The 26,504-nt window shown below is 40.9% G+C and overlaps 1 protein-coding gene across 1 annotated transcript; it reads left to right on the top strand.

Moving 5' to 3' along the window:
- Positions 1-1,758: 1,758 nt before the first annotated feature.
- stmn4 (stathmin-like 4) lies at positions 1,759-25,449 on the top strand. The gene is made up of 6 exons (XM_049590751.1): positions 1,759-1,877; positions 12,322-12,384; positions 12,689-12,784; positions 13,004-13,209; positions 21,503-21,694; positions 23,885-25,449. The coding sequence occupies exons 2-6, from the start codon at positions 12,372-12,374 to the stop codon at positions 23,942-23,944; spliced, it is 567 nt and encodes a 188-aa protein (XP_049446708.1). The 5' UTR covers positions 1,759-1,877; positions 12,322-12,371; the 3' UTR covers positions 23,945-25,449.
- The last annotated feature ends 1,055 nt before the right edge of the window (positions 25,450-26,504 follow it).

Genomic DNA, 26,504 nt, shown 5'->3' with positions numbered 1-26,504 from the left:
TAAATAATTATTAAATAAAAATAACTTCAAACTGAAATAAATAAATAAACAAATCTGAGTCACAAATAGCCATCAATTACTCATCAAAAGAAAGTAACTTCCACCACCTCAATCCCCCACCCTTGATTAAACACTGAAAATAAAATAAAAGAGGGAGAGAGGTTTTTCCTATTTAATCTTATTTTGTTATATTTCTCCCGCTCCCCTCTCTGGAGGCGTCCAATCTCCCTCAGCCCTCTGCCTCTCCCACCTTAATTAAACACTGAAAACAGAAATAAAATACAGAGACATTCTTTTCTATTTTCATCTTATTTAGCTATATTTCTCCCTCTCCTCTCTCTGGGAGCATCCAACCTCCCGTCCTCGCGCATACTCCTGAGGCTCTTTTGGACGACATGTCGACAACTCTTCACCTGCTGCAGCTCTGCAAGTACCTGCCAGCGCACCCCTCTTATTGTTCAGATGTCGAGTGCTGTCAATCATTGCAGCGACGCATGGGCGGTCAGGTCTCTTCGCTCCTTCCTCGAGCTGATTCTACGCGCTTTTCAAGGTAGCGCATGTGCGCATCCATTGCGCATATGCGCAAATGCGTCCCCTCGCGCAAAATGTGGCCCCCCCCATGGAAGATGAGGCCCTACGCACAGCGCGTGTTCTGCGTTTAGGGAGGGGCGGCCCTGTCCCCAGCAATGAATAGAATGGAATTTCCGCCCTTGCCCATGTAATAACTTTATTTTGAAAAACTGCCCAAAACTGATGCAGGAGGGTACCTAGGGCATCATATTTTGATGTTTAGGTCCACTGACAAAGCGGCAATATTTGATGAGCTGGAATGAGAACAGGTGGGGTCATTTTAAAGTGGTAACAAACCAAGGTTTGGTCATTGGTAGGATAAATGCCTTGAAGTGGATCCTGATTTACTACTACTACTTGAACTTGAGTCCCTGTGTCAAAATGCAGTCATTACTTAGCTGAATTTGAGTATTCATGGTGCATATTCCTATATTAATTTGTATTTAATCAAATAATCAAACAGCAAACCTGGATATACACAACAACGAAATATATAATGTCATGAAAATGAAATATGACAGACCTTAGCTATCATCATCATAATCATGGTCGAAGATCATCCCACTGAAACTGAACAGAGAACAGATTATATTAGATTATATATTATTTAATAACAGTAGTAGGAGGAGTTGTAAAGTAGCAGTTAATATAAAGTAGTGGTAGAAGTATCAGTTTTCGTGGTGCTAACGATGGTAACAAATATTGAATGTAATGAAATACATGTGCTTCACACTGCAAAAGGTTTTCGACTTGTTCTTGTGTATACAGTTAGCATCTAAATAATTGAGTGTCCTGCGTGCTTCCTAGCTGGGCCCCCTGCTGAGAGGCACACACACACTCATACACACACACAGACTACCAATCTTCACCAATTTCTCACACTACTTCACTCAATTCTCCATCATGCATAATATACTTACACACACACACACACACACACACACACACACACACACACACACACACACACACACACACACACACACACACACACACACACACACACTCCTGCACCATGTAATAAAGCAGTGACTCCAACACCCACCCTGCAGTACAACACAAAGAGCTGACAGCCCTCCCCCCTTCCTCCCTCTCCCCTTCCATTGGCTGAGAGGTTTGGATGCTGGCAGTGTCTCAGACCAATAAGACGTCTCCAAGGTGATGTCATGGAGGCAGCATTGATGCTGTTGCTGATGCTGCTGCCCGGCGCCTGTATCCGTGCAGCCAGACAGGGGTAACCGTAGACACCGGTCTAGCAGCAGCAGCAGCAGCAGCAGCAGCAGCAGAGAAGACAGGGACAGAGGGGGGTGAGTCTGCATCACAAAACACACAGCAGCACATATCTGGACTCTACTTGGCTCATTTTGGGTTCTCAAGTCTGTGTTTTAATGGTTAACTGAAGGTTGCCGCGGTATGTGTGTGTTTGCGAGTGTGTGTGTATTGGTAGGGCGTAATGGGGCGAGGGTGAGGATAGTGATGATGCAGTGGTTCCTGCTGACAGGAGAAGGAGGAAGAGGGAGAGAGGGAGAGAACTCAGTGTACCCATACACTGTAGGTGTGTAACCTGTCATTTATTATTGATCTTCCATATGTGCACATGCAGCTTTGTGTTTGCTATTAGCAAGGGGAGAGAGAAATAGAGTGGGTGAAGGAAATGACGTGTTTACGTGTTTTATGCTGAAAAGGTGTGTTTGCATGTGTGTATGTGTACAATAGAGCAGGAAAGAAAGGAGGACAGAGAGAGGTAAGACAAGAAGAAACATTTGAGACAAATAGTTACAGAAGTTACTGTTTGTCTTATATTTCTGTCTGGTTTTGAACCTGCAAAGTGTCTTGTCTTTGGTATTAATTTCGTCTTTATTATTATGTCTTTAGCTTTGCCACACTGCAGGTTTATTATTCGGTGTGCATAGTGCCTTTTCAAGTGCAGGTATGCGGTAAGAAAAGCTGGCAGAACAACAGCAAAAGCAATCCTTGTAAAACCTCTATAACCAACTGAGTCAAAATGGATCATAAAAAGATAAAACTATAGATGGGTGTAATGGGATAAATTGAACAAATGCTGATACTATCTAGTATTGTGAAGTTGGAGTCTGTTATAACTGTTATTCCTATAAGAAATTTGTATAATGCAGTTAAAATGTTAGTAGAAATAATCAGAGGTGTGTGAACACCATAAGATGGTGTAAAGGATTCCTGCAAGAATATGAAAAGTAATGAATCATATACTGTGCCCATTGAAACACAGTAACTTTTTTCATTTGGAATTCTATGAAACTCTTCTAGAACACTCAAGGTGCACTGTATGTGAAAATGAAAATGATTTACATTCAGACAACTTGATATCTGTTATCTGTTCAAATGCTCAACTTTACAGCAGAAATAAACATGGAACAAAAAATGTTTTTTGTCTCTTTAGCTAATTTTAACAGTCATGACAACTGTACAGGGGTGAATTTTATATAACTCACCGATTTACATTTTATGAAGGCTTTAAGTTACCAGCTCATTCTCATTCCGAACTCATTAAATACCACTGTATTGTCAGTGATTTTGGCATCAGACACCAATGCTAAAAGCCACCTTTCACAGTGGTATAATACACCTCTGGTTGGCATCAGTTTGTTACACAGCCAGATGAAACCTTTTGTGGTGTTATGATATGGCGCCAGCCGGACAGCACCTGTCTTAGTGGTATGTTACGCAGACGAAAGACATAGGTTTGAAACGTTGCCAGTAATGACATTATATTAGGAGCTGAAAAGACTCTATAGGGGGATTGGAGGTGGATGGGTCCAACAAACCTTTGCCGTTCTCCTAGGAGCCTGGTGTTCACTTCCAATGTAAATGCTGAGCCAAACCATGACGTTTTTTTTCCAAACATATCCACATGCTTTTGTTGCACAATGAAATAAACGTAAATACTAAGTGTTCGACCAATTTTGTAAGATTATTTTAAAAAGGGACATTGTGTAACATTTTCAGTTGTTTGTTGGTAAAAATCGATGTCTGCATTCATAAATATGTCATCATTGGTTTATTATACCTCTGCCAATAATCTGACTTACTCCTGTAAAAGGAGAATTTCGGATTTGTTTGTACATTGTGCGGGTAAGTCGTCTGGGGGGTTCCATAATGTTTCGCCATCTTGAAAATACATCTGCCAGCAAGGGACATACAGCCACACCTTCGGCGTTTTCTTTGAAAGTCAGGCTCGCACTGTGTGACTGAAAAGCTGAAGGGGAGGAGCAAGGGGCGCTTCGCTACTACCCCAGCAAATTTGAAACAAAGTCCCACTCTTTGAGCATAATGCAGGATCATGCATATGCAACATCATGGGAGACGGAATCCTCGATGCCAAGAAAGCACATAAGGGAATCAAAAAGGCAACGTGACCGCCATCAAAAAACGAGGGTCAACATCGAGGTAGCCGCTAACAGCTGTTAGCAGCCAGCGCCGCTGTTAGTGCTGTTAGCACCGCTGTTAACTGTTAGCCATGACAGCTGTTAGCAGTGTTGCGAGGAGAGGGATGAGGTGTGTGAGGTTGAGCCACTTGTCAGTCATCAAAAGACAAGACGTGATTGGTTTGTTTGGATTTACACCTGCCCCAACAATCCTATGTTGTAAACACAGCCGGCATGGTGAGGAGGGGGTCTGCCAGCTCGCATCATGTGTGTCTGTGTAGGAGCCTGAATGAATACTCCATGAAGTATCGGATGACATGGTTTCATCAATGTTATCATAGCTTTGAAACAGTGAGGCGCTAGAGTGCGCTATCCGTTTGAATGCAATATATGATTTCAGTGTTAGATGGGAGAAATTCCTACACACTGTGGCTTTAAAAAAGACCCCTATGAGAACAGAAGTGTATTTTGAAAAGACACAATGCATTTAACAAGAATGTCAACAACAAACGCAGGTTGCCTAGCACTTCATATGTAGACTTGGAAGGCATGGACCAAGCAGCCATATGTGATGAGTTGGGATGACAACAGGTTGAAGTTATGTATAATTACGGGCGGGTCTCTTTGAGTGACAGGCTGTCTGCCAATAGTGTCCTCAGCTTCTCAGTCAGATCTGTTCTTCCCTCTTCCACAGCTCCACCCTCTTGCCCAAATATGGCCACATCTGGCTCCAAAAAGCCAAGATGGGTACAGCCAAAATGCCCAACTCAAGGCTTTAAAGCCACGCAATGGGTGACATCACAGTAGCTACGTCCATTATTTTAACAGTCTGAGGTATAACTCTTTACTTACATTATCACTCTAGGTTTTACCAATGCTTCTTGTTTTGCATTATCCCCTTATCCTATCTGAGGCCTGCCCTTTTTTGAAATATGAAGCCCTGAGCTCTAAGTCCCTAAAATGATGCCCTCTATATAAATGAGATGAAAAGACATTACATGTAGTCAGGTACCCCAAATAATGACAAGTTTTTGTACAGATTAAACAAATGATATGTAACATGTTAAGCTTTAGAGGTGCCTGAAAAGGAATTTTGTTACCTCTGGATGGACTCAGGCTAGCTGTTTCCCCTTATTTCCAGTCTTTATGCTAAGCTACAAAAATTGACTGCTGAACATAAAATCATATTCGGCATAAAAACACAAGACACAACATCTGAATCTTGGCAGGGAAGCAAATGAGCCTATTTCACAAAATGTTGAACTTTTGCCTTAATATTCAACATTTACTGTAAAGAGTGACAAAATACACATGAGTATGCAACAAAGACAAATCATTCTCAGGGTGTCAGTGGCTTAGTGGTAGAGCAGGTGCCCCATGTACAAGGCTCTTGCCCAGAGTTGACTCCAGCCTGTGGCCCTTTGCTGCATGTCACTCCCTCTCTCTCTCCCCCTTTCACGCTTGTCTGTCCTATACATTAAAGGCTAAAAAGCCCCAAAAAATATCTTAAAAAAAAAAAGACGAATCATTCTCCATGTGTTTTTGTTACTTTAATATGGACTATAGTAGCCCAAGTTTTCGAGACCTTAAAGAAAAAATACCACCTTCAGCAGACATGAGGGACAGAGATCGTCTGGGAGAAATATTCCATTAATGTCATAAAATACTACAATGAAAAACTTCACTGATTTAACTGCACATATACCAACAACCTTACCCAAATGTCCTTGTGTTTACTCTCTCTCCCTGGAGCAGTCTCATTCCTGCAGGAAGCAGTGCATTGATCTGCAACCTGGGTGGTTTCATTAGATCAGAGGCAGCTGTGTGTGTGTGTGTGTGTGTGTGTGTGTGTGTGTGTGTGTGTGTGTGTGTGTGTGTGTGTGTGTGTGTGTGTGCATTCCAACAGGGTAGCAAAGCAGCATATCCACTGCCTGATGAGTATGTGTGCAGTCAGTGATGTATTTTAAGTTATCTGTACATTTATGTTGCATGTGTCTATAGAGCATACGTGTGTGTCCTTGAGTGTGTCGGTCCCACTGGGAGCCATGTCAGGGTGGTCAGGTGAGTGTGTGCGCCACACTGTAATGAGATGTCTCTCATTCTTGTGTCACAGGTTGTCTCATTAGTACACTGCTCTCACCCTCTGGAGCTCACTGCTCCTCAGGCATTTAATGTGGAAAGACTGACAGCTTAAAATGACAGGATAGGATCGTATAAGATAGATAGATAGATAGATAGATAGATAGATAGATAGATTGCAACATTTCCTGCAGTGATTACTTTTTCCACAAAAAGACAGGAGGCAGTTAGCTTTACTTATATATATATATATATATATATATATATGTATAAATATACCAATAGGGATGAGCGAGTTCACCATTATCTGTATCTGTGTCTGTATCTTTTCAACCAACTAAATTATCTGTATCTGTACTCGAAATGGCGGGGTTTATGTCTGTTGTGGATGGAGTTAAACCTAAAGTGGGTTGGGCCTAATCGGAAGTTGTTATTTTAAGTCTGAAATTTATATGGATTGATCAGATATTGCAATATTTATTACTTATGAGAAAAGTATTTACAGAACAGCCTCAGAATTGAGCTTCAGATCATTTTTTTATCACAACTGTAACAGATTAAATTTAACCATCCATTTAACCATCCTTCATCACGAGTACAGGTAATGACACATTTTACTTGTCACAGATCATTTTACTTGTCACAGATCACAGATCACAGATCTGTTTCAAGCCCCTGCTTGGTCCAAGATAGCTAATGTTACATGACCAAACAGGGCAGGTCTGATGGCTCTGATTATTATTCTGGCTGGACTAATTGATATTTTCCTGTCAGTTAGGTAAATATCTGCCAAACTAGGACTTTACCGTGTGCTAATGTCTTGCCATTTGAAAATAAATATAATTAGATGACTAACATAATAAATATTTACTTATGTTCATCATCTAATGTTAATTAGGTAGTTAACATATAAGTTATAACAATGATAAAGCTAGAGAGGCTGCAACATTTGCTATCTCTCACCAACCCTTCAGCTTCCTGTCTGTTTCTTTCACACCTTCACAAGGATTATTACTGATTAATGTTTACAGTCCAGATTATCGCAGGGCGACTCAACAGAAATAATGCTGGCTAACAAAGTGAGCCCTCCTGAATATTATGAAATATCATTGACAGTTTGAGGTTTGGTTAGTTATTGGTAATCAAATACACGTAGGCTACAATACTGCCTGCTGTTAGCAGGCAGTGTTAGCTATCTTGGACCCAGCAGGGCCTTGAGATGCAGTTGCTGGACTGAACAGAGGCATGATCTGTTTGGAGACCAATAAGAAGGAAAACAAATGCACACATTTACATAACTCAGCATCATGTAATTTGTGTTTTTTGATTTGGTAGATGGATTTTTCAACACATATGATGGGTTATAGTGTGATTTGCCATGCTTGACACCAAACTCTGGCTCCAATGCAAAATTCGAATGCTGTCACTGATGTCACGACCTTTCCCTCTTTTATAGTTTCCCTAGCTCACACAGCAGAGCAAATGCAGCATGTACTAAGGCTGTGTCTGGATCAGCTGTGGGGGTTCAGTTATCAGGCATATATCCCAAAATGTCCAACACTTCCTTAAGTCTGATCATAGAAACCTGTGACTGTCTTAATAATATAGTTAGCATGTTGGTCTTTCAGCACCATGCAACGGCACCCCCCAGAATTCTTCATAGGAGGAGTAGCCTGTTGCACCAGGGTGCAAGTGTACATTTCCTCTATTCCCGAGGGGCAGTATCAACGGCTGTCACTCAAAGTGCCCCTTCACGCAATTGGAAAGACAGAAAACCAATCAGAGTAAACGAAATGTGTGACGTAGGCTAGCACAACGCCACTGTAAACAGACCAGCAAGCTGCAGCAGAGATGAGCTGTGATCATGTCTGGGAAAGAGGGTTGCCGTCTTTGTGGATTTCCTCTTAACTGTGGACTCCAAGTTGCATGGCTGTGATTCACAGCTTGGTGGCTTCCCTGACCTGCTCCTCCATGAGAGCAGCTAGCGGAGAAACAACAATAGCCACTGGGTTTTCACTGAGTCCCATCTTTTTCCCAATCAACGGAGCCAGTTGGTAAATTAAACTTCTACCAAACCCCGTAGGAAAGACGGCAAACACATCCTCAATAAAGGCTTTCAGTGCAGCCGTTTGCTCTGCTTTTAAAGAAAATATACATTCCAGTTCGTTCAACACATTTACCATTGCAGTTTCAAAATCAGTAGCCATGTTGGTTGTTTACGAAACGCATGCACTCCACTCCTTGTCCCTCCTATTCCAAAGTAATAAACGGTTGTGATTGGCCCGGTAAGCTTTAACCGATGCCAGAATGCGCCTTAATGATTGCATGGCCAGACTGATCTGCGGACCGAAATAGAATATGAACTGGCGAGATTAGGATGGTTTCACCAGGCTAGCCATAAGGGGCCACTGAAAATCTTTCGGTGGCACACCAAAACCAAAACTCATAACTGAATTTTAGAAATTGACTTGTTTTAATGTATAGGTCAGTTTAAAACTATGCCAATTTGAGAATTAAATAATGGCATACTGATGTGCTTTGGATTCTTATTTTACAGTTGATGTTACTAATTATCTGATGTGCACAGACTATACGGGTACAGTTAATATTTTAAGTTCCATGACAATCCTGTTTTAATGTGTCATGTGTCTATACATTTTAGGTGATTCACTGTCCTTCAAATAAGCTGGTTGTCCTTTTCCTTAAAAAGAAGATACAGCTTTAGGAAGAAGATACAGTTTTAATTTGAAGAAGTACATCGGTTGTAAGGAACAAAACATTTACTGGGAAGTCTTCTCAACTTTAGGGGAGATTCCCATAGAACCCAATTTCATTCAGATATCTTGAGGTGAGAGTTCAAGGGACCCTTTTAAAAATGGCTGTGCCAGTTGTTTCCTTGACAGATTTAACCTTAACTTTAAAGCATTGTTGGCCCCTCCCTGACAAGCTATATCAATGTGGTTGGTACTGATGGATGCCTGAGGTCGTCTAGTTTCACAAGATATTACTACCTTCATGCTAACCACAGCCTCTCTACAGGTATGTTGGCATCAAATTATTTTCACCAGGGGTGGCCAGCAATTGTATTGGGTGGAGCCCCCTGGCCCCCTCTTGGGGGCACCACTGGTGCCATGGATGCTGTGGTCAAGAATGGAGAAATACATTGTTACAGGTTTAAATACATTATAATAGTTTTTCTCTCTTTTGTTTTGTCATTAAGTTTTACCTCAGGTTAAAATATTTGTAAGTCCTGTATGCAACAATGCAAATGAACAACACATAAAATAGTGTTTATTTTTTGAATGTAGTGCTTTGTATCTTTGGCTGTCAGCTGTAGGCAGAGTGATTAGAATACAGGATCTACTATTGTATATTCCTGTATGAGTGACCCGTGCTCAGAAGACTCAGAACTCAGAAGATGAAAGGGAGGTAGTTAAGAGCAGGTGGGACATGTCTGGCAGACAGGTTCCATCACAGATGTTTGATTAAATTAGGCCCACATCAGGAACCACCGGGATATGTCAGCCAGTAGTGGAAAATTATTTTATGAAGTGCAATCCTTCATTTGCTCTCTGTTATTACTCCTCAGCCTTTTTCCTCAATTCCTGATTGTTGTGGGAGTCCACATGATGAGAGTGATTATGATACTGAATCCCAGAATTAAAGCAAAACTTAATTACTGTGTGCACTCAGCTGTGGAAAGGTCAATAAACTGTACAGGGTACTCCTGGACTCTCAAATGAATATCTGTTGTCAGCTAATTGGAGAATATATATTCAAGACTTCTGAGAGTTCGTTGATATGATTAAACTCTGAGCAGCAATGATTGAGGAAGTTCTGTCCAGCTTTTATTAATATAAATATTTATTTGCAATAATGGTACAAGTCATATTCATTGAACAAAACAAACAGAAAATGTATGTGTGACCATCTTTTTGATTGGCTTGGATTGCATCCTGTCTCTCATCGTAATTCAGTTTAATTTGAAGTCTGAATTAAATTGAGTCATTCTTGAATTTCAGTCCCTCCTCGGTCAAGTATGAATGAGTAAACTCTGATAGGTTTAACAGGCCACAGTCGTTATCACACAGACGTATTTGCTTTAATCACACAGGTTTGAAGTACATTTTCAACAGGCTGCTGTCATGGTTGATGCCTCACTTCGTTATTTATACCTCCGTCTTCATTTCTTGTATCTTCTAAATGATTTACTGCTGCATTTCCCACTTGTGTCACAGCTGTGATCCACTGCAACACAGATGCCTCGGACATCGCACTAATGTGACTCACATGACTTAATAACTAGTGAAGGCCAGAATGAAGCTTCATGAACCATTTTCTTTATTTTCTGGACCCACTAGATGGCGGGTTTCTTTTTCACAAGTTTGAAAGAACACTGAATTGCCTTCCTTAAGCCTTTTGAACCCACTTCATTACACTTCAGTACACGACACAGTCACTTTATTATATGACACACTTACTTCATGACAAGACACACCCACTTTACACTGACTTAAACAGACGAAACACTTACTTCACTATACAAAACATTCACTTTACTACACGATATACCCACTTCACTACAAGACACACCCACATCACGACACAAAACACTTACTTCAGTACAAGACCCACCCACTTAACTACACGGCACACCCACTGCACTACAAGACACACCCACTTCACTACACAAAATATTTACTTTATTATAGCCCTTTTTAAACAGGAATTGTGCAAATGTGCAGGAAAGCCCAATCAGTCTTCTTTCAGCATTGGCAGTATAAAAGCAAAATCGGGGAATGCAGCAAAATGCCGCCTACCTACTTTTGTTTATACAGAATGCGGCTTTTTTGGGGCAATGGGGGGCGTGAGCAAGTAACAAAACATGTAGCTCAGCGTGTGACGTATACAGTGACGTGGGAGGGAAGTCGCGGCTGGTCAGTCCTTCGGCAACTCTGTCATAAGTCGGCCCATCCTTCACCGTCCCCGTCATCTGACGATTAATGGCCTCTTCCTTTGCGAGGGCAAGGAGAGCGCACAGTTCCTTGTCTCCCCAGGTGCTCATCTTTACAGTGTCTTTCAGGTTTGCGTTTCCCTCTTGCCAGTAGCGGCTCATTCCTGCTATAAGCTGTTTCCTGTTTATCCACCGCCAGTGGCGTCATCAACAGCTCCTCACACAAGTCATCAGCAGCCCCTCCCGTGGCTGAAAGGCACCTCGTTCTTTTTAAACCAAAAAGGTTCCCCAATATGTCTACCCTACGAGGCAGAAAATTGGGCACCTTGGATCAACTCGGCAATCCGGCTCTGTGTGTTTAAACGCTCGCAGTTTGCTGGCAAAATGACCCAACATTCGCCGAAAATCTGGCAGTGTAAAAGGGGCTTATGAGACACACCCATTTCATTACAAGACACAGAAAATTCACCACACAAAACACTCACATTAATACACAAAACACCCAATTTACTACGTGAAACACTTACTTCACTACAAGACACACACACTTCAATACACTAAGCACCTACTTCACTTCAAGACACACCTACTCATTACAAGACACACCCATTTCACTACTTGACACACTTACTTCACTATACAAAACACTATTCATATAACAGTAGTGGACAGAATTGCACATTCATTGGAAACTTTGAAGTAGGAGACATTTTTGTCTATAGTATTAAACTTTTAAATGAATGATATTTGCGTTTCCATAGATTCTAAATTGTTCAACGAAGGATATGCAAAAGATGTAATTTTAAACATTTTTTTCGATGATGTGCTGATTTAACTTGTTTTTTTTTTTCAGAAACGCGAGTCACAGAAAGTGTTGCAATGTTCCACTTGAAGGACATTTAAAGCACTGTGTCAACTTTGTTTGTTGAAATCTCCTATTAATGGAAGCATGGGCTATTTTTGTGCACATGTGAACAAGTTGATGATGTCTCATGGACCTCGGCTTACCATGTGCTTGATGATTTCTTGTTATTTATTAGTTGTTTGTTTTTCTGGTTTGGTTTTCCCAGCCCATCAATGTATTCAGACCGACAAACTGTCCTTGGCAAGACTTATCCTCTGTTTGGGCCCACATTTATTCTTTGGTACAGGGCTGCTCTCTCACTGTTTCAATGGGAGGTGCTTACACAAAGTGTTCTGCAGCTTGCGGTCCTGTAAATTCTCTTCTTAGCTACTGCTTCTCACATTCATTATATGACCTTTGAATATTCATTCAGTCCTTCCCCTTTGTGTCTGCATATGTCTCTGTGACAGACTGAGAAGGATCTTTACCATCCCTGGAGAGTGAAACACACAGTGAGACGATGACTCTGGCAGGTAAATGCAGTCGCACCACAAAGTCATTCGCCTTGCAGCTCCCCTCCTTTACTGAATATACTGCTCATGATTTCACCGTGGGAATGAAAACAAGACTGCACTTTTATGATCTGAATCATGTATCTTGTCATTATTATGACTATCATAATAACATAATAAGAATGACTAGTGACTGAGAATGAGAATTACATCATCAGTCTTTGAATACTTGTTCAACATTTAGTTTGAGTCAACACAATGTCAAGCATAACAGAACGTGTGTGTGTGTGTGTGTGTGTGTGTGTGTGTGTGTGTGTGCCCTCAGCCTACAAAGAGAAGGTCAAAGAGCTCCCCCTGGTGTCTCTCTTCTGTGCCTGCCTGAACCCGCAGACTGCAGACAAACCCACATACAAGGCAGAAGGTGAAAACAAATCACAGTCACACGACTGCTAACAATCATACAAGGAGAAATATGCAGTACTATAGCCAATATAAGTACTAGTCATTTTAGGAAACAGTTTTTCTAAAGCAGAGATGTGTAGAAGGGAGGTAAACACTGATTATGTGTTAAAGTCTTTTCCTGTATTAAAAATTTGTTGTGAATGAATAAAATAGATATGTTCATGATCCAACACCACAGATGCAGTGGACCTGGGATGGTGCGTCATCAAAGATGTGGAGGTAATTGAGCTGAACAAGCGGACATCTGGCCAGGCCTTCGAGGTCATCCTCAAACCCCCGTCCTTTGACGGAGTGCCAGAGCTCAATGCATCCATGCCGCAGCGCCGCGACCCGTCCCTGGAGGAGATCCAGAAGAAACTGGAGGCTGCCGAGGAGAGGCGAAAGGTGAGGGAAGGGGAGAAGGGGTGGGGTTTTTATATCATCATACCCAAAAGAAACCCAACCAGACAGGCCCTAACCCTAAAGTGTAACCCTAAACTTAGCTATTTGTGGCTCATTCAGGCATTTTCAAACATCTGACAACACTCTTTGTGGGCAGTGTGATTTATACACTCAGGAGGAAAAAAGGGTGGAAATGGATAAAAGGAAAGAGGGAGGGAGTGTTGGAGTTGATGGACAGGAAGGGAGGAAGCACAAGCAGAGGGAGGGTGGGAAGATGAAAAGAGGGACATGAAAGTACAAGGGCAATCATGAAAGGACACACTCACAATGGCTCATATTCATCAAGCAAAGAGGATGGTGGAAAGAGAGAGGGGGGAGGGGGGAGAAGAGAGGAATTATGGCCACGAGGAGAATATGTCCTGCAACACAACGGTCACACAACACCTGCAACATCACATGGTGTCATTAATAATCATTTGTTTATTAAGTGTCTTAAAGATCCTGGAAATAGATTTTCTGAATCTGCTTCCTACTATAAGTCGGAGGCTTCCCCATAACAACACTTTATTCTATAATCAAAACAGGTATGGCTCTTTCACATAACAGATTTATATGTTTCTTCTTTTCTCTGTACGATTTTCACTAGTTTGCTGTGGGCGGGGCTTCATTTGAAATAGGTTATGTCAATGAAATCACACTATGATAATCCTGATGATCCAGAGTAGCAAAGTTTATGGGCGTTATTTAAACGATATGTAGCTCATTGTCTAAGGTGTATGGTGCAAGTGCATTTTAAACAGTAATGTTACTGCAGCAAATATCATGGGTCATTTAACCCATTTCATCCCAAATTTTTCTCAGACAAAGTATCCAAATAATTTGTCACTGGTAAACCTTTAAAATAATCATTTTCTGTTTTTTAATTCTCATGGAAAAGTAGGTGAAAACTTGTGTTTAATGTTTGGTCACAATTGTAACGAGTGGGATAATGTGTTGTATCTACCATTTGTTGACCAAATTAACATCATCTCCAATGCAGCCACCAAAATTCATATATATCCCAGCTCAGTTATGAACACATACAATAAAAACTCTGTCACTGGCAGTCCCCAGCATGGCTATTAGAATGCTCTATCACATTCTAGAGTGACTATTTTACATATCAAAAAACTACATATATCATCGCTTTGTCAGTCGCCTTTTACATTTACATATGATGTGGTAGGTATCCTTCTGCATATGCTGTGATGACTCAGGATGCACTACCAACCCCAGGATGTCAACAAAAACTCGATTGGGTTTAGAAAAAAACATCTTGGTTTGGCACACGGGAAGTGAACACTAAAGCTGCGTTTCCAACAAACACTTTACGTATGGTACCTTTGGAATCAAAAGTAACCCTTCAGACATTGTACCTAGTAGTGATGGCCAAATGAAGCCTCAGGAAGCATTTTCTTTATTTTATGAGCCTACTAGATGGTGCTTTTTGTTCAACAAAAGGTTGAAAGCACATTGAATTGTCATTCTTTGAGCCTCTCTCTTTAAACCAAGTCTTTAAACCTGATGCTAGGCTGGATTACTGTAACTCTCTATTATCAGGTAGCTCTAGTAAGTCCTTAAAAACTCTCCAGCTAATTCAGAATGCAGCAGCACGTGTACTAACAGGAACTAAGAAACGAGATCATATTTCTCCTGTTTTAGCTTCTCTGCACTGGCTCCCTGTAAAATCCAGAATTGAATTTAAAATCCTACCCTTTACCCTCCACCTTCTCAGCATGAAAATGTAAACAGAACCACCTTTGTGTCAGAATATTCTACAGTTTCGAGGCAAGTCAAACAAATTATCAATAGACATTGGAAAGTACTAGAATGTGACCCGAGCCTAAACCATCTATCTGCCTCCAGACCTCTATTTTGTTTCAAGAGAGGCAGAAATGTGAGAGACATTGTTGTCAGTTCCATGTATAGTGAACTAAAACAAACCAACTGGCTTTCTCAGCAAGTTTATGGAAATTATAGATGTGGAAAATGTGCACATTGTGCCAATACATTTGATACAAAAACATTTAATCATCCCCATTCCGGAAAGAAATATAATGTAAAAGAATTTATCAATTGTCTTTCCACTCATGTAATTTATGTGCTTATTTGCCCATGTGGCTTGATGTATGTTGGTCAAACAAAGCGTAATCTGAAGTTGAGGATTGCTGAGCACAAAGCGGCAATCAGAAATAATAATTTTGATTACGCCATCGCAAGACATTATAAAGATAAAAATCATGGTTCTACAGCTTCCCTTAGATTCATTGGAATTGAAAGAGTGTTGCCTAATCCGAGAGGGGGGAACATCATTAAGCAGCTCCTGAGAAGGGAAGCGTTTTGGATTAATGAACTGTCTACTGTTGAACCTTTTGGAATGAATGATTCACAGGATTTGAGTTGTTTTCTTTAACCTGTTTTTGTTTCTTTTTTGCCCTGTAGGATACATAAAAGAAAGCTTAAGAAAACTGTACTGTCCTATGTAAGGAAAGTCGAGCCTGCACTATCTGGGAGTAGTGAGTAAAGGATAGAATTGCAGGATATATATTATCAATGTATATTATTCATATGGTGCCTCTGTGTAGTAATTCTACCTCTTATCCTCGCTTTGTGTAATATTGTGTAAGTAGACTGGGTTATTCATGCATTGAAATTCTTATGTTTTTAACTTATACCATGGTTGATGCATATTTTTTCAACTTCATGATGTATGTAATTGTATTGTTTTTGTATTTTTTGAGTCTTGCTTAGACAAAGAGAAAAAAAGAGAAAAAAGAAAAAAAGAAAAAACGAAATGGGTCATGTGACCAGCAAGCATTTAAACACACCTGAGAATGCTTAGGTCAGACCTGATAAGGTGAACCTGATGACGCTAAACGCGAAACGCGTTGTTCCCTTCATTAAATTTCAATAGTAAAGTCCATGTCAGTGTGCGGAGGAATTTTTTTGCATATCTTATGACTCACGTTCCTGCTTCCTACCAGCACCTGACGATCTGTGGCTGTGCAAGGAGATTTCATTGATTCCAGTTTTAAAATCCTACTGTTAACTTATAAAGCTCTAAATGGTCAAGCTCTGTCATATCTTAGAGAGCTCATAGTGCCTTATTATCCCACCAGAACTCTGCGCTCTGAGAACGCAGGGTTACTTGTGGTCCCTAAAGTCTCCAAAAGTAGATCAGGAGCCAGAGCCTTCAGCTATCAGGCTCCTCTCCTGTGGAATCATCTTCCTGTTACGGTCCGGGAGGCAGACACCGTCTCCACATTTAAGACTAGACTTAAGACTTTCCTCTTTGATAAAGCTTATAGTTAGGGCTGGTGCAGGCTTGCCCTGTACCAGCCCCTAGTTAGGCTGACTTAGGCCTAGTCTGCCGGAGGACCGCCCTATAATACACCGGGCCCCTTCTCTCCTTCTCTCTCTCGTATTCTATTACTGCATCTTGCTAACTCGGCCATTCTGGATGTCACTAACTCGGCTTCTTCTCCGGAGCCTTTGTGCTCCACTGTCTCTCAGATTAACTCATATCACAGCGGTGCCTGGACAGCGTGACGTGTGTGGTTGTGCTGCTGCCGTGGTCCTGCCAGATGCCTCCTGCTGCTGCTGCCATCATTAGTCATTAGTCATACTTCTACTGTTATTATACACATATGACTATTGTCACACTTGTATACTGCCAGATATTAATACATACTTTCAACATATTGTACCGCAGTAGCCAGAACTATAACTATAATATTATTACTTTCAATAATGTTGTTGTAAGCTACTGTCATTACCTGCATCTCTCTCTCTCTCTCTCTCTCTCTCTCTCTCTCTCTCTCTCTCTTTCTCTGTCTCATTGTGTCATGTTAATTTGTTATGCTGATCTGTTCTGTACGACATCTATTGCACGTCTGTCCGTCCTGGAAGAGGGATCCCTCCTCAGTTGCTCTTCCTGAGGTTTCTACCGTTTTTTTCCCCCGTTAAAGGGTTTTTTGGGGAGTTTTTCCTTATCCGCTGTGAGGGTCATAAGGACAGAGGGATGTCGTATGCTGTAAAGCCCTGTGAGGCAAATTGTGATTTGTGATATTGGGCTTTATAAATAAAATTGAATTGAATTGAATTGAATTGAATTGAATTGAATCTAATGGGCCCAAAAAATAAAGAAAATGCTTCATGAGGCTTCATTTGGCCATCACTAGTACCTAGACCCTAGACACTGCAATCAATCAATCAATCAATCAATTTCATTTATAAAGCCCAATATCACAAATCACAATTTGCCTCACAGGGCTTTACAGCATACAACATCCCTCTGTCCTTTGGACCCTCACAGCAGATAAGGAAAAACTCCCCCAAAGAAACCTTTAAAGGGGAAAAAAATGGTAGAAACCTCAGGAAGAGCAACTGAGGAGGGATCCCTCTTCCAGGACAGACAGACGTGCAATAGCTATCGTACAGAGCAGATCAACATGATAAATTAACAGTAATCCGTGTGACACATGAGACAGAAAGAGAGACAGAGATAGAGAGATGCAGGACAGACGGTAATGACAGTAGCTTACAACAATATCAATTATAGTAATATTATAATTCTAATTACTGCTATTGTGGTACAATATGTTGAAAGTATATATTAATATCTGGCAGTATACATATGTGACAATAATCATATGTGTATAATAACAGTAGAAGTATGACTAATGATAACAGCAGCAGCAGGAGGCATCTGGCAGGACCACGGCAGCAGCAGAACCACACGAGTCACACTATCCAGGCACTGCTGTGAAAGAAGTTAACCTGAGAGACAGTGATCCAGAAAAGGCTCCGGACAAAAAGCCGAGTTAGTGACATGCAGTACAGCCAAGTTAGCAAGATGCAGTAACAGGACATGAGCGTTAGCAAAGGAGAGAAAGAGAGGGAGAGAGAAGGAGAGAAGGAGAGAAGTTGCTTGGTGTATTATAGTAGGTCCCCCAGCAGACTAGGCCTAAGTCAGCCTAACTAGGGCCTAGGCTCTGGCTCCTGATCTACTTTTGGTGACTTAATTAAGGGACCACGAGTAACCCTGCATTCTCAGTGTTCTGGTGGGATATTACTATTACTATTACTATGAGCTCTCTAAGATATGAAGGAGCCTGACCATTTAAAGCTTTGTAAGTTAGGAGTAGGATTTTCAATTCAATTCTGGATTTTACAGGGAGCCAGTGCAGAGAAGCTAAAACAGTACTCTTAAATGTGAGGGAAATGGGAAGTTAAAAAATAGCGGGTTTGTGCACTTAGTCCTTCTCAGGCAAGCTCCGGGGTTTAGTGTTGCCGTAGCTCGATGCTACGTGACCCTTTTTTTTTTTTTTTCTTTTCAGAGTGAGGATTAGAATATATGCAGTTCACATAATCCGGCCAAAATGAATACAAATAAACGCTTGAAGATCCACTCATTTCTAAAGGTGTATGTCATATAAAAACTTAAGTAATGGTCAAAGTTGTCATATGGAATACTGAAGGTGTGTTGATTGAGTCATGTCGTCAGCTTGTGCATTGAGTAACATTACAAGTTAATGTTCCACCATGTTCCACGGCAGTTGGCCTAGTGAATTAAGTTTTTTTTTCTCTGACTCCAGATGCTGTGAGAGGCAGCAAAACATCCTATAATTTTATAGTTATAATCTACTAATAAAACTCTCCATGATATATTAACAGTGGCTTCTGCCTCAAAACCAGCCACAGCTCAGCCCTGACCAGAGTGACCATCCACTACTGATCAATCAACGGATTGCAGTGTTCACAGCTCCACCTTTTAGTACCAGATCTGTGCGCTATATACCCCAACAGAAGGGGTACCAAAAACGGTAAAGGTACGGAACGGTTCCATTGGTACCATCCACAACTTTTCGTTGTGGAAACGGAAAAAAAGCATACTGAACTGAACCGTAGCGTACTGCTCGATGGAAACGCAGCTTAAGGTCCTGGGTGAGAGTCCAGGGTTTGTTGGACCCATCCACCTCCCCTCCTACCCACCCTGTATGGACTTTCCTGCTCTTTTTATTACACCGTTACCAGCAGCGTTTCAACCTGACCCCATCCAGCAGCCTTTCATACCGCCCAGACAAGTGCCATCTGGCTGACCAGCGGTGTATCATAAAAACACCAAAGGTTACAGCCAGCCCTGTTACATACTGATACTGCCAGGCAGCGCATCATACTGACATGATAGGTGGCTTTGGCATCAGGTGTCATGTCTGATGCTGAAATCACTGACAAAGTAGTGGTATTCGACAACTTTGGAATGGGAACATGCTGGAGGGGGAGGTCATAATCTCTGATGAAGTTGTTCCTCACATGAACTGTTTGCATAAGTTTAACATATGTATTCAAAAGCCTGGCTGGCAAATGGCCTGTGTCCCCCTCAAAGTCTATATCTATCACTATCATAATCACTGAAGACAGCATCTTTTTTTATTTTGAGGGACAACTGTAAGGTTGTATGCATTGTCTGGGCCATCACCAAGATCCCACATATCCAAAACTTCACTCAAAGTGAACCTGAAATAAAGAAAAGAAGAGTAGAAAGTTAGGTACAACAAGAACAATGGATAAAGACATGTACATTTAGAAGGTCACTATTGTTGCGGTCAACATGTTCACTAGTTCTATGCCCCCACTGAACAAAGTTGGGTAACTGCAAATGCATATATCAATACTAGACACTTTGAAAATAATGCATACCAAAAATCTCTGTCCTATCTTTATGCTAACATACTTTACTAACCTTTTGATTGGGAGCTTTTATGTGGCAATCCTCTTCTCATCGTCCAACCAGGAAGTAAACAGCTCTAGTCATTAGACAATTCACACGAAACATCTGACGCTGCACATATTTCATTGAGACCCTTTATTATTTCAATATTTGGTGGAAATGCATTTATAGATCATTCAGTAACATTTTGAAAGCCTTGTAACTGAAAAAAAAAACCCAAATATTCCGGTCAGCATTGTGATGGGATTAAATTTAAGCAGCAAAACTAAAAACCATAGTTACAATCTTGACAGAGGAAACAGAACTTAACTTTTGTCTCCTGATATAATCAGTGAAGTTACACTGCTCCTTGTGTGTAAATACACACAGCATCTCTCTTAATGTGGAGTCAGACAGCAGCTCTGCAACTCTGCTCTGACCTCTGCCTACGTTCACATTTTATGCGCCATTCAAATTTTCCTCATTAATGATGTATTATTTCACCCACCTACAACCCATCAGCTTGTTCCTGTGTGTAACAAGCAGAGTGTAAGCATGTTGTGAACCCACCTATGTATAGGTGCATCTTACTAACCGAAAAATGTACCTTTAGATTGCAAGGAAAATACCGCACCATTCTGGATTTGGACCAGGCTTTTGTTGGTCAATGGCACAATCACTTTGTGCTGACTCAAAATAGCAACAGGCCAACAACGTCCCTGACCACACCTCATTTTAAGCCTATACTTGCGTCCAAAGTACATTTGCTACTTATACAATGTGGGCGCTGGCCATTAGCATGACAACTGCACTGGTCTGAAACTACTAATGATAGATTTGCTGCGCCGTGCTGGGTGCAAGATAAAGCCTGCTGAGTGCTTAACTCTTAATAAGTAATACTTAAATATGTTTTTAGTAGTGAATATTCAATGATAGAAATACTTCAGATTTGGAGACTTTTTTTTTTTTTAAAAAAGAGACTTAAAAGGACAATAACATAATTTCTACTTCTTGCATTTCTAGTATGGTATTAAAAACTTAATAGTTAGCTGCTGAGAGCAGCAGTAATAAAAATGACTTACTGCTTCCTGAGGCAGTGGTCACAACTACTGCAAATCATACAAATGGCACACACCCAATATAAACTTATCTTTACAAACATACACTGTGTCCTTTTTGCTCTCAGAGAGGGAGCACTGGATTTCATTTACATGCAAATAGATGTTTGGCCTGTATTTTTGATCTTAGCAACACACTTTCTGAGGTGACAAATGTCTGTATCTCAGCACTAATGAAGAGGGTTTTTGTCTGCAGGTCACAGACTCAGCTGAAGACAAACCCACTCAAAGCTTAAAAGACCATAACCTTACCCGAAACATAACCCTCTGTTAATGGTGCACGTCCTTGTGTGGGAGTGTTCTGTGGGAACTCTGCAAACTACAAATACAAATATTTCATTGATTACATTTATGTGTCTTCTTCCTTAATACCTCTTCTCTCTCATTTACAGTTAACTTACCTTCAGTGCCCATTGTCTCCCTCTAGTGCCAGGAGGCGGAGCTGCTGAAGCACCTGGCAGAGAAAAGGGAGCACGAGCGCGAAGTGATCCAAAAGGCCTTCGAGGAGAACAATAACTTCATCAAGAACGCCAAGGAGAAACTTGAGCAGAAGATGGAGGCCAACAAGGAGAACAGGGAGGCCCTGCTGGCTGCCATGCTGGAGAGGCTGCAGGAGAAGGTACTGTTCAGCTCAAAGGATGGGTTTTGTTCTCAAACTCAAGGTCTCACACTTTAAAATAATCCACCCATATACACTAAAAACAATTTTGGTTGACAGCTGATCCACAGCGATCCAACACATTCTCTTTCCGACCTCTTCACATATTGACGTTTGGTCATGGACTATTCACATTGGGATACGACGTGCAAGGTACCCTGGGTACGTTGGTTGCTGACGTTCTGGGACGCTGTGTCAACTTCAGCCTCTCTGTCTGTTATCAAAATACACCTCTATTTTCACAGCAAATTGACATTTTTTTTTCATTCACCAACAACGCACATGGTTCTGTTTAGCCAACTCATGCACATGGTTGGGTTTAGTAAAAAAAGAACAAGGTTTGGCTTTACAGTCTTATGGGAAGTGAACACCAACCTCCCGAGTGAACGTCGGGGGTTGTTGGACCTATCCACCACCCGTCCCACCCACCCTACCTGGATTTTCACCCCATTTGTTGTCCCACTGTGTTTCCCCCTGATGCCGTCAGACACCATTACACAAGGCAACCGGTCATGTATCATGCCAGTGTGAAAGGATGGCTTTTTCGTCAGTGTCAGCTGCTGACCCCCCCCCCAACCTCATACCATAGATTCATAGATTCTAATTAAGTGGGAAACAGTGAAAGCTCATAATAATCATAGGCATGCAATCCATGACAGCATCCCAACAATTTTTGCAATTTTTCACTTGCTCCACATAAACATCGCAATATTTATCACAACTTTAAGAAAAGCTGCTGTGAAATCAGGCATCAGGCCACAACAATGCCAAAAACAGTTCGCAAAATCCTATAAGGTGTGATAATAATGTACAAATGTAACGTATCCATGGTTTGCAAAAATGTACAATACCAACATTTCTTCTGCCAACTCAGATGTGCAAAATTGATTGTTGTGCACTAGCAGTGCAATCGAGGTGCTATTAAAGAAATAGCCCAACAATTTAAGAAATATGCTTATTGCAGGTCTGTACAACAGTTAGATGAGATGATCGATACCACTTTCATGTCTGTGCAGTAAGTATGGAGCTAGAGCCGCAGCTTAGTGTAGCGTCAATTTTCTATTTCTGTGTCTGTGTTTAAACAAACATGTTCCAGTGTCTTATCCCGGGTTCAGACTGTACAATATCAGCACGATTATAACTGTACACGGTGTCGTAAAGGCGTCAGTTCAGATTTTGAACAACAATGAGTGTTATATGCGATAAACCATCGTTTTATCTTATGTAGTGTGTCATAGTAGACAACAACCGACGCTGCATCTGGGATGCCTCATGATGTCCTGACAGAAAGTCTAGCATGGTTGATTTTCTTTTTGTCCCCCATGACTTCTCCTATCACAGCCATCACTTTGACCAATAGAAGCACAGAGCAATCTGCTGCTGTGGACAACTGTGTGGCAACAACACCCCAGCCTTTTTGATATTTCCTCTAGGGATGTTACCACGACAGAGTAAAAAGGGGAAAATCATGGTGTGAAATAGCAGAGAAACTGCCATCAAGCTAGCAAAGAATTTTGTTTCTTCATAATGGAGGATATAAAGAAATAAAATTTAAAAAAAATACTGGCGGGGCTTTTACTTATCACAAGTGTGTAGTCACGGCAAGACTTTGTGAGTCCACAATTGCTGTGACATAGTGACGGTCGGAACAGACAAAACTGTTGTGTAGTCTGAACCAGGCATTTATTAGTCTGTTTAAGAGGTTTAGGTAGTTGTTGTTGTTTTTTTTATTTGCGAGACAGCCAGGCTATCTGTTTTCTCAGTCTCCAATCCTTAGGCTTAGCTAGGCTAACTGCTTAAAAATCTGCCTACCAGCAACTCTAAAACTCACTAGCTACATTCCAACCTTTTCTGTAACCAGCACTGTTTTGCATTGTATGTTTTGTTGTGTGTAAATGAGGCAAGCCATCAGTGTCACATCAACTGGCTTTGCATTTCTATTTTAATATTGTTCACAAGCTTGATCAGTAATCATGAATATTAAATGAGGTGGAAAAGAGTTTTTCGCTCTCCCAACTCCCAATCATTCCCCTGTTCAAATCTGTAGGAGCAGTCGCTGCCTTGTTCTGCTGGCATCTCCCTCATTAATGCTAATATATTCATGAATGCTAATGACTCTGATGTTGCTATGTCTCTGTGTTTGTCTGGCAGGACAAACACGCAGAAGAAGTGAGGAAGAACAAGGAGATGAAGGAGGAAGCCTGCCGGTAGATGAGCGGAGAAGAAGAAGAGCGAGAAAGAGCAGGACTAGAGTTTTTTGAGTCGGTAAAAAAAAAAAAGGAATGAAACAGTGCAGGGAAGAAAAAAAGAACTCAAAAGCAAATCGAACAAAAGGAAAAGCCGAGTTTTCATATTTGATGTATGCTCTAACAATTCTGAACAAGCTGTACAAAGTTTAGCCAACTCTTGGTGTTGAAATTTAAAAAGAAATCTTTCTTTTTTTTCTAAAGGAAAGTGGGTGTGGGTGGGGTGGCATCAAAACAAACATTTCACATTTTTCAAAGAGGGGCAGCAATGGGTGTTTGGTGAGGAATGAAAGCTGCGCCAAAGCAGGAGGAGATAACAATTTAAATCACAGCTCTCATTACTGCAGTTACTTCAGTCAGGAAACAGGAAATTATAACTGCCTGCATATTTTTGCATTGTTGAGCAAGCTGTGCTTTTCTGGATAATCAGAAGTTGAATGCAGTAACACAGCCAATTACACCGTTTATATCCAATTAGACTGAAACTATGGAAAAGGGAGTTGTAACCTAAATTGTTACCAAGTCAAACATAAAAAATGTGAGATGTGGTTAAAAAAAATGGGCACGATGCAGTTAAGCAGCTGTATAGTCAGTCACAACCAACAACAATTCAAAGCTAAGACTCCCAGGCTTATTCAATCCCCGATTTACAGGATACTTACCAGTCAGTACACATAAACAGGACACAACACATGAGCTTCTGCTGTTTCCAGATTACAAATAAAAACTCATTTCCCTAGATTCACTGCTCTCAAGTTAATTCTTTGCAGCACCATTTTTTGGGATTGTTGGGTCTGTCTGGGGACGTCTGCGTGAACTCAGTGAATCTCACAGTCTGAATATAAAATGAAGAATCAGGCTCTTGTTTCTTTCTACAGTGCTCTAGGGGAGTAAAAGAAAAAAAAAGCTTGAAATGCAATGAAGCTCTGCTGGATTGTGCCGTTTTCAGGCTCTTTGTGAAACTTAAATTGTAGTGTAGTTGTAGATCAGTGACATGCGTTTAGATTTAGAGCACCGATTGCACTCTTATTTCATTAAGCACAACTCAAAAGCACATATGCACACATGAAAGACAGTGGATATATACAATATAACAACAATAACATCACAAGGAGGCAAGATAGTGAGTGACAGCAGTTCAGAATTAGGAGAAATTTGGTTTTGAAGGGATGAGTTTGGGTTTTGTGGCTAACCAGCGGTCTCACTTTGCTTTGGCATGTGTCACTGTGCTCTGATTGTCAATTTATGATTATTTCGAGGGAATGTAAACCTAAATGATTAAACAGAATGATGAAATTTGCTTGATTTGTTGAGTCATACTGACTTGATTGAAATGTCAAAAATGTTTGCACTGTAAGCGGGGAGTCGTTATATGGGGTTTGTACTTGCTGTAGCTGTGTGTCGCTGTAAATCTTCAAGGCTGGATCGATTGTATCTATTTGGCATGGTCAGTAAAAACAGCTTGGCTGAACTCACACTTTGCTCTTGTTCTCATTATTTATCATTTGTTCACTGATAGCGCAGTGTTTTGCATGCACTTATAATCACACACATACCAACAGTAACTCCTTCAACCCATATGACCAAACACATCCTATGTGTCTAACCTCTAATACAACTATAGACTGTTAAAAAGATGGATGACAGGTCTCCACCTCCTCCCACTGAACAAAAATGAAGCCATAGCAGAGTTGCGCTGGTGATGACATTTGGAGCCAAAGTCTTACAGTAGCAGTCTCTGCAGTATCAAATTCCTGCCCATACACCCATATGACTAACTGTGAGAAGCACCATTGATTATGAGCACACTGAGTGGCGCATATTTCCCAATCATGACATCAGACTTTGTAAGTATTTTGTTAAAACCAAACTTATCAGAAAAACAAACGCTTGACCACAAATCATTGGATAAGAACTACCTAAAATGACACAAAAAATATCTGAGACAAAAATAATTTATGTATACTTTGATTTGTTTGATTTGATGTAAGTACACTATGTTATGTAAATGTAACAGTAATGTAAAGTTTAAGTAAATATCTCAAAGACTTTCATTTAGGCTAAATAAATGTTAGTTAACTTACTAACACCACATGAAGTAACACAATGGTGCTTGAGCCTAAGGCCCACTGATGAAAGTACTGCAATATTTATATATTTGCAGAATGAAGAACAGGGTTTCAAGGGTGACATTCAATTCAATTCAATTCAATTTTTATTTATAAAGCCCAATATCACAAATCATAATTTGCCTTACAGGGCTTTACAGCATACGACGTCCCTCTGTCCTTATGACGCTCGCAGCGGATAAGGAAAAACTCCCCAAAAAAAACCCTTTAACGGGGAAAAAAAAAAACGGTAGAAACCTCAGGAAGAGCAACTGAGGAGGGATCCCTCTTCCAGGATGGACAGACGTGCAATAGATGTCGTACAGAACAGATCAGCATAACAAATTAACAGTAATCCACATGACACAATGAGACAGAGAGAGAGAGACAGAGAGAGAGAGAGAGAGAGAGAGAGAG

This window comes from Epinephelus fuscoguttatus, linkage group LG11, assembly GCF_011397635.1.
Source record: "Epinephelus fuscoguttatus linkage group LG11, E.fuscoguttatus.final_Chr_v1".
Classification (NCBI taxonomy): Eukaryota; Metazoa; Chordata; class Actinopteri; order Perciformes; family Serranidae; genus Epinephelus; species Epinephelus fuscoguttatus.
Note: the sequence above shows the minus strand (reverse complement) of the source record. Positions and strands in the feature narration are given on the sequence as shown.